The 9,271-nt window shown below is 42.3% G+C and overlaps 1 protein-coding gene and 1 long non-coding RNA gene across 14 annotated transcripts in view; both read left to right on the top strand.

Moving 5' to 3' along the window:
* Window positions 1-2,837, top strand: part of LOC136432426 (dual specificity tyrosine-phosphorylation-regulated kinase 1A-like) — a 40,281-nt gene extending 37,444 nt beyond the window's left edge. For 12 of the 13 annotated variants that reach the window (XM_066423711.1, XM_066423712.1, XM_066423702.1 and 9 more), the window contains one exon: window positions 691-2,837. In XM_066423711.1, the coding sequence (XP_066279808.1) occupies window positions 691-1,490 (800 nt within the window). In that variant the 3' untranslated portion in view covers window positions 1,491-2,837. The remainder of the gene's footprint in view (window positions 1-690) is intronic. The other variant, XM_066423713.1, reaches the window with a different exon arrangement.
* Window positions 2,838-6,468: 3,631 nt separating this feature from the next.
* On the top strand, window positions 6,469-8,432 carry LOC136432101 (uncharacterized). Its single transcript, XR_010755446.1, has 3 exons — window positions 6,469-6,541; window positions 7,329-7,434; window positions 8,065-8,432. It is a non-coding gene; the product is annotated as an uncharacterized lncRNA (long non-coding RNA).
* The last annotated feature ends 839 nt before the right edge of the window (window positions 8,433-9,271 follow it).

Genomic DNA, 9,271 nt, shown 5'->3' on the forward strand with positions numbered 1-9,271 from the left:
AAATCATTGCTTCATTGACATCTGAAGTTGCAAAGATAGCAAACACCTCTGAATAAGACAGTCTTACACAGCTAGACAAAGACATAAGTTCCAGACTGCAGAACATGGGACAATGATGAGCGGACACGCTCACCATGCTAGCAGCTGCTACAGACGGGTAGCCAGTGCAGGACCCATCCCTTGTGTGCTTCATCTCTTCCTGGGACATGTTGTATTCATTTCACAAATGCAAATAACAAGAATTCACACACACACGTGACCTACTGAGGGTTTGTTTCCCAACCGTTTGTTCTCAGTATCACTAACCTGTACATTCTGTGGTGATTCATTGGTCTGCTTGGCAGGATATAATGGTCTACGGTTATTCCATTCCATTGTTATTATCTATGATACCTGCACACACTTATTTTTTCTGTCCCTGTTCTCTTTTTGCATTGTTTATTCATTGCCTGGTTGCTACTGGTTTCCATGTTCTGTGTTATTCTTTACGTTTTCGAAAGTTCGGGCAACTTGCAGCTGGCCTGCAATTGCACCTGATGTTTGTTGATGGGGTTAAACTTAAAGGGTGAGACTGCTAGGGAAAGAATGGGGTAATAGACTGCTGCATGCCGCCTGCAAATTGTGACTGTTTTGTTTGTCTGGTGTGTCTCCTGTCCGTTGTCGGTTCTAACTGGTTGTTGTGCTCTGCAGGAGGAGCCACGTCGGGCGCCCGCGCTCGCTCGGACCCCACACACCAACACGGTCATCATTCGCACCACCACCAATCCCATCACTCGCATCACCCGCACCACCAAAATGTAACCATGGGACTGTCGACCACCACACAGGCTGCCATGGACTGCGATAGCCCCGGGTCGTCCCAGACGATGCGTGCCGTGCACGTGCAGCAACAGCAGCAGCCTCCGCCGCCCGCACTGCAGCAGCAGTACTACCAGACCCAGCAGGCCAGGCCCTTGGTTTGGGGAGACCCGGCGCCGGTTTCTATGGTCCCCAACAACGGGAACAACCTGCCGCTGTCCGGGCATAGACACCCGGTGGCCCAGCTGGGCGGCGTGCACCAATCCCCGTCCTCCAGCCACTCGACCCCGAGCGGACACGGACTCGTGGGAAGTGGCGGTCGGAGCAGCGGCGGTTCGAGACACAGTTCCTCCAACTCGTCTTCCAACTCTGCGTCGGGCGCGGCGGACGTGAACGTGAACACTTATAACCCCCAGCAGCACTCGGTGGACTGTACCCAAGTGGGGTCCATGAACATGCAGTTGCGGACAAACGTTCCGGCTGCGACGAATAGCAGTAGCAGCAGTAGTAGTAATTACCTTGCAAACGCCACGGGTGCTTTCCCCTTCACGCTGGCTACGACGCAATCCACGGTGTCAGGGGGCATGATGATGGGAGATCCGGCGGTGGCGTCACGCCAAGCACGAGATCAGACTGATTCGCCGATGGTGGGCGTTTGTGTACAACAGAGCCCTGTAGCAAGCCACTCTTGATGAATGTCTCAAATGTAATTCTGCCAATACAAAAAATTTGTGTGTAGCTCATGTAAAATAGAAATTGTCAAGGGTGGGCAGCACCAGAATCAAATGATCTGCCCAAATTTAAAATAGCTCTATTTTTCTTGTACACATAGCTGTCCAATGTTGCTTGTTAGGTCGAACTATGTGAAACAGTCTCACTGTACAGTATGTGCGAAGAATGTCAGTGTGGATGTTGTCTTCGGGACAGTTTTCAATACACTAGGACACTTTCGAAAGGACTGGAATGGTATCCCCATAATACGGACATGTTTGTGACAGCACGTGCGGTAAGCAAATGAGCGATGGTGCCATGTTAAGAATTGTGCAACTGCTGACGTCGTTGTGGATGGTTGCGCAAGTGGAATTGTGTGCACTGCACCAAATAGCTCCTCCCTGTTGCATATTGCAACAGTTTGTAAATACTTGTGCCTGTACAGTTTTAGTCTGTCCCAATCAGACAGACGGTTGCCTGTAGTCCCCATCTTCATTCCATTCAGCCATCACTAGTAGTCGACATCCCTAAACTTGTACAGTTTTTTTGGCCCCCCAAAAAACCCCATTAGTTGTCATCTTTTTTATTCCACTGTCTGTTTGTAATCATATTTATTTGATGTGTTCTGCCCCAACGTGGACAGTAATACAAGGAAGGAAATTTTGTCGGTAGCTAGGTGGCCCGCTAGTGGGCCCTCATTGCTGAAGATGGATTTAAAGTCAACTGTGATTGAATTGGACCTGGTTTTATTCATCGTACAGAGGAGCATCCGGTTATGCTAGCCAATGCTGCTCAAACACAAGGAAATAGGATGCCATATGTATCGGAACCAGCGTCTATAATTCATTTCGCGACATTGCTGTCTGGAGCCCCCCTCCCCCCCAAAATTTGTAGATGATTTTTTCCTACAAAATCAGAGGAAATATTTTTTGTCCGTTTTAAATGATGTTAGAATTGTACTAGAGTAATTTTAGACCTGTACAAAGGGATGGTTTTGCTGTAATTTCTTGCAGGAGATTGTCAGTCCACGGTAATTTTTCTCCTTGGCAAAATGCCTAGCAATTTTAAACGTCTGTACAGTACGAGGAAGAGGAAGAAGTTGCACTGTACAAAACGCTTGGCTGTCACTGTAAAATGAACGCCTCCTTTATTTCCCTCCAGAGTGCATGTATAATTGTACCAGTAGTGTTCATTTCAGAAGTCACTCAAGTCTAACTTTATGATAGGAATCACATGCAGCGTACACCTGTACTGTATGTTCCACTTGGAAGAATGGAAGCGATCAATCAAATTAAACCAGACAAATCACACTTGATGAGGCCAAGCAATCCCTGGTTGTTGTCTCTTGTCTTTACTTCTGTTGTTTGTGACTGTTACCTAGGATACTGTAAGGTTGTGATCTCCAAGCAGATGTGGGGTCCGGTCATGTTTTTGAGACTTTTTCTCTATTCACTTTGAAAAACAGACTGAGCCTGATCCATCAACTGCTAAGGGATTATACAATGTACATACATATGTAACTGTCTTTATTTGCAAACAAATGATAATTGCATTGGAACACATATTGTACCATAGAAAGGTGAAAGAAATGCTAGGCTTCAGATCTATCTGATGTTTCTACATACATTGCTGAAGGGGTTGACGTCTTCTTTAGTCCTGTTAAAACCTTGGTACTTGCTCTCACATATCTTAAACCTTGGTACTTGCTCTCACACACATTTAAAACCTTGGTACTTGCTCTCACACACTACTTTTCCTAGTAACTAGTACTTGAAAAAATATCCCGTAATGCTTCTCCGCACACAAGTAATCGTAACAGTGATGCCGACAGTTGTCATGAAGGTTTTTTGGTGTACTTATAACTTCTTGTGAAACAAACAAACAACCCACTCAGCAAGGATGCTCTATATATCATAACCTCCTTGCATGCAGTAAAGCCCCCCCTCTTGCGGCACGCCGGTGGCGTCGCTGCGGCCGATTGAGTTGACAAAGCACTTGAAACGAATTTCATCGACAAGAAACGAATCCTTTTAGCTTTGTGTGTTTTGTTGTCTTTCTGGTCATACTTGTACGTTTTGAATGATATTCCCATTATAAAGTCAAGGGTAACAAAAATCCAGTTTAGGACGCAGCGACGACGCCTGCGGGTCCAGTGAGAGGGGGGGCTTAAGGACTGAACTTTTGCGTAGATTCAAGTCCGTGTATCAGTTGCGTATTGACATATTTTTGGTTTAGGTAAAGTTTGCTGGGTAGAAGTTGTTTTCTACTTTAATCCACCGTTGTGCAGCCTTGTTATCGAACCAAAAATAATAATTCTTTTGCCGCAAATTAGACCTAAACCAAAGAAATGTCAAAGCTAAACTCATACAGACTTAACTAAACGCACAAGTGTGTACGGGCCTTTTTGGCCAGACCATTTTTTTGTTCTCAGATTAGCCAGCTTTATTTTCATTCTAATTTGAAAAAAAGGTCACATCTATTCTGGACACAGCTCTAGGATTTAGGCAAACGTTATAGAAAGACATTGACTAAGAACGCAACACAAAGCAGAACCCAAACTTTGAACTGAGTGAGAAGTTGACACCATTTAACAACACCGAAATGCAAGTGGATGGGAAGAAAGAGGTATTTTGAGGAGCACTGAGATTCAGCTTACAATGCACATGTTTTCAAGATGACCTTCCTTGAAGGATAAGTTGGCTCCCTGTTCTTCCATGTCAGTGTAGAAGGTAAGTCAAAGTTCATGGTCAATTTGGGAACATATGCTTCCATAAATATGAATCCATGCAGCAAAAACCCAAATTTCACAATCAACACTATACTATTGACTGCAAATTATGCCGTAAAAGCTTGTAACGTTTACCTCGACATAACTTACATATTCGCCAAGTATGAAATGTCCCTCATTTGCCACCATCGCATTGAAGCATTCTCTCATGAATCATGCAAATAAGGCCATAATTTACATCTATAGCCAGATAACTTGCAAGTATGAAATTCCTATCCTTTGACAGAAAGTTATACAATTTCCTCATTGATTATACAAATAAGTCATGATATTAACGAATGCTAAAATGTCATACATTAAATGATATAAACCAATCTTGTAATTTAGATAAAAATGATTTAGGCACTGTCGTATATGGTTCGACACAAAGTATGCAAAATAGGACGCCATTTGCATAACTGATGATGAAAAGCTTCAATGTCCTGGTGTTAATATAAAGAAAACTTCAGTACCATTAGAATCTATGTGACCAAGGCGGAGGTAAGCATAAAATACAAAAGATACAGATTCATCATTTGCCAAACCTGTAGATGCTGAGATCGGTCATTTAGAAGAAAGAAACAACTTCGTACTGGCTAGCGCTGAGGCATGGGGTCGTCGAACTCTCGATTTCTTTAATTCTCACTGGACGATGTCACTTAACGTATACGTCCGGACATTTACGAGTTACACTAAGCATAAGTTACAGTCGGCAGCATTACATAGCAAGAGAAAGTACTGTGACAATGAATGATTGCCGAGTTTGTAGATGGATTTCTAATATATTTCTACAGTTAACTCCATAATCATATTTACCACATGTGGCAGGATTGACATAACAGGTGACTATCACATTTTCAAGATGTCAACCCAGAGACTACATAGACTGTAAAGTTTGATCCACTCACACCGGGAAGGACCGCTACTCTTTTCTATAAGTGTTATGGGTTCCTAAACATGCTCTAGGTGTGGCTCTCCTAAAACAAATGCATGGAACCTCCATTTAACGTTTTATCAGAGGGACGCCCCTAATCGAAGCTAGGTACTCATTTTAGTGAATTGAGGACATTTGTATAAAGTGCCTTTCCCAAGGGCACGAGTTATGCTGATGTTATCACACAAAATGAGACAAAGTTGATACAGATTTCGAGAGTTTATTGGAAGTCTATCATGATAAGATGACAATCATTCCACTTGTGGTATCTTTTGCCTACAAACCGATTTTTACCGAAAATTATTCATGTTTGATATTTTGTCCCGTTCCCTTGAATTAAGTCCCAAAAAGCGAGGCCCATTTTAATCATTTGGTCACGTGATTATAGTAGGAAATCTGCTCATGTAAGTTGGTTATCATGGCTTGTAATAAACTTTGGTTACTGCAGATAAAAACAAAACATGATAGGATCCGGACTTGTCCGTCTAGCTCTCGGTGGTACCAAAACTCTGTTTGGCCCATGGACCAATATGGATACAAATGATTGGTAAACCAGGAAAAGCAAACTGCAAAAATACCCGTGACTCAGTATCTATAATGACCCCACATTATCTACCTCTCATTTAGGCCACTCTGACTTGATTTTATGGGTGACATCTGCGCGCATTAGATTTCGTCCGTTTCCCCGATTGAAGTTAGCCAACAAAATGCATGTAAATCGTAGAAAAAGCTGTAAAATAAGGAAATATATGCCGTAAATTGCCAAAAATGTCGGAGATGGATAGTTATGTCATAGAATTAGTATATTTCTAACATCATTTTTAGTACCATGTGTGTCAGTGTGCAATTTATCTGACAAATGCATTTTGAGACCTGAACGAAATCTTCCAAAGTCAGAAAAAGAAGATGTGTAAAAATATATCTTAATTGATTGGTACACTATGTTCACTTATTTGACCAACCTTTTTGACTATTTCCTGATGGCAACTTTTTTGCCCAACTTTTTACTTCAGTTTTGGGGTGCCCAGAGGATGCCATCCATGTAATCAAATTAGTATTGCCTCTAATGAATGAAATGTGAAAAAAATACACGTAGCTAATAACGATAGTTTCAAACAACGCCAATCATATATACCAAATGACTGAGCGTCATGAATAAATTCCGGATGCAGGTTATTACATGTGCAAATAGACTCCTTCCATTATACATTTAGAGAAGGGCTATATAAAGGTGTGAGTCCGACTGAACAACATCTACACCACGAAAACATCAGTCGAACTACACTTCAGTTCTGTTTCACTTCTCTTTAGTGCGAGTCTTCGACTTCAAGGTAGGTGGAAACTTTCTACACATACAATCACACTGACAAACATAGACAAGACCATGAAGTAAACTAGCCTGAGTACCAGCCTTTTTAACTTTCGCAGTATATGTACGCTGCCGGCCAAAACAGCGGAGCTTGGGTAGCGAACGGAAGCTAAAAAGGCTGGTACTCAGGCTAGAAGTACCACTTGTAAAGGTGCGGAAGCACCTGTTTTGCCCTCCCCTTCACTTTTGTGATAATTCAAAATAAACAGATAGACAAGTAAACACGTTATCACTGTAGTCTACAATTGTAACAGGCACTTTCCATGTGTTTGTCAGTGACTAGTCAGCCACACTAGTAGTTTGGAGACAGCGGAAAGTTTAATGCTTTCTGACATCAAACGAGTTGTATTTTCCCATTTGGAACGAACTAATTCTTAGACACCTCAGTCCCACTTTCACACAGTCTGGCAGTGTTTTGGAGGAAGAACGTAAAAAAAGCTAGCAATCACTCACAAGTACTGAAAATTCACATTATCTGGCTTATTGTCTATTATGGACTTCTTGGCCTGGCTGGACACCCCATTCTTCAGTCTCTTTCTTTCAAGCTTAAGGAGCTACGTGCAAAGACTTATCCACTAAATTTGACTTTGTCATATCAGAAAACTAGCGGTGGCCAGCCAACCTTAGGTCGGCTCTAAACCGCGTTATAATTCTAACCTTCTTCCCGCTGCCTACCTCTGTAACCAATGGAGGATGGGTTCCAAACGGCTACTTCAGTGTGCTAAAGGTGAATGTCGTCTGATTTTCAGCATAACAAGATGAAAACTGCCCTGGTGTTGCTTCCAATTGCTGTTCTGGTCATCTCGTCACAGATCATGACTGCCGAACGCCATTTCAGGATCGGCAGGGGCATGGGTAAGACAAAACCACATTTTCTTGCTTTGGAAATAAAATGAAATTTCATCTGCTTTTCCAAATGAAAAGAAAAAAAAAACATGGCACGGACAGAAGTGTCAGTGATGTTAAACATAGCCGACCATGGCCTCCAAACCATGGTTGGAAGTTAGTCGTGAGCAAGGTCATCTGTGGTTGGGAGTTAGTCGGCGAGACTGCCCGCAAGACTTAAACGATCTTCTGCGCCAGCCGACTACAATTTTTGAAAAATGAAAGTCGCGAAAGTCATTGAACCAGAGGAGTGAACTAGAGCTAGAATAGGATGGATTCCAGGCTATTCCCAACCCTGCGCCGACCTTGGTTGGTGAGTGGTCTGGAGAAAAAAAGGCATGGGAAGGTCCTGTATTATGTGTGACAGGGGCTTAATAGACTGGCGAAGCCATATGCATTTTTTGCTTATAAAATCATTCCAATGAGCCGATTAACAAATGGCCCGGGAGACACAAACATAAACACCTGTGCTGTACGTGTTACACACTGGTAACTGTGCTCTTCTGCGAAGGCAGTAAAATAGATTAAAATTATGTAAGAATATTGTCTAGAATAGTTTCTTTTTGACATTGATGTCTCATACACCTGTCGTCTTTGCAGGGCAGTTGACGCAACCATGCGGCCATCACGTGCCCGCCACGTGATCACTGACGGCTGTCGCTGGGTAAAACTTGGAAAGTTCTCCGTCAAGATCAAGAACGAACGATAAACCTAGAAATTCAAGAAATCAAGTCATGATTCTTTTATGGTACCGATTATGCACGTTTTTTTCTGTAATGGACAAAGTTTGTAGGGGTCATTACTCTCCAAGCAGAGGTTGGTGGGGATAGCTGACAAAAAACGGGGCATAACGTTATGACAAAACGGTCACAATCTTCCCAACCAACCTCTGCTTGGAGAGTATGGGTCATGACTTTCTTTGACCTAACGTCATTTCCTCTTGTGACGAAAGACTGCCAATAAGATTTATAAACTGGATGAAGTTTGTGCTATTTCTTGTCATATCATGAATATATCATACTAGTAGTTTGAGATAACATAACTACTCTCAGTTAAGTAAATTGTGCCATTATGTGGAAATCTGTAGAAAAAGGATTATAGATCTTATCACACTATCAACTGTAAGTTGTGCTATTGTTACAAGTTTGGCCATTGAAAATACTAGAGAGACAGAAAGCCGCATTTTGGCACCCACATCATAGTAGGCCAATAAAAAGTGTTGAACTATAACGTTGGGTAACATAAATTCGCGGGGTACTTAAATTCGCGATTTTTCGAAAACGGGGTATTTAGGGATATGTGCTAGATGCAACATAAGTAATACCGCTAGAAATGCAAACCTGACAGACTAACGTATTCAGAACACTGTCTGAAAAGCTTCGATAAGCATGCATTATAAGGCGACGAGGTCAAAAACTCTCCGTCCCTTATTGGAACAGTCTGAGGGCTTCGTGGGAGAATTACACAACATGGTTGTCGGCTGGTTTATAAGAAAAATGTCACATCCGCTTCCTGCTAAACACAATTATTTACAAGACAACTTATTACAATCTCTTTTGCTAACCTGCAACTGGCTTCTAAGTGTGATCAATCATCAAAACTCCTCTCTGTTGCTACAACCTACGGCACGTGTATTTTCCCGCCGCCATATTGTTAACCAGAATCCTGTTGTCAAGCAGACGACAAAGGTTTGTGAGGAACACTTTTTTGTCTAAATGCTGCGTGTGATAGTGGACTGGGGAAGATATTTTCCTCAAAGTTTGCTCCTAACACAACAAGGAACACATGGACATAGTAGTATTACCAT

This window comes from Branchiostoma lanceolatum, chromosome 4 (assembly GCF_035083965.1).
Source record: "Branchiostoma lanceolatum isolate klBraLanc5 chromosome 4, klBraLanc5.hap2, whole genome shotgun sequence".
Classification (NCBI taxonomy): domain Eukaryota; kingdom Metazoa; phylum Chordata; class Leptocardii; order Amphioxiformes; family Branchiostomatidae; genus Branchiostoma; species Branchiostoma lanceolatum.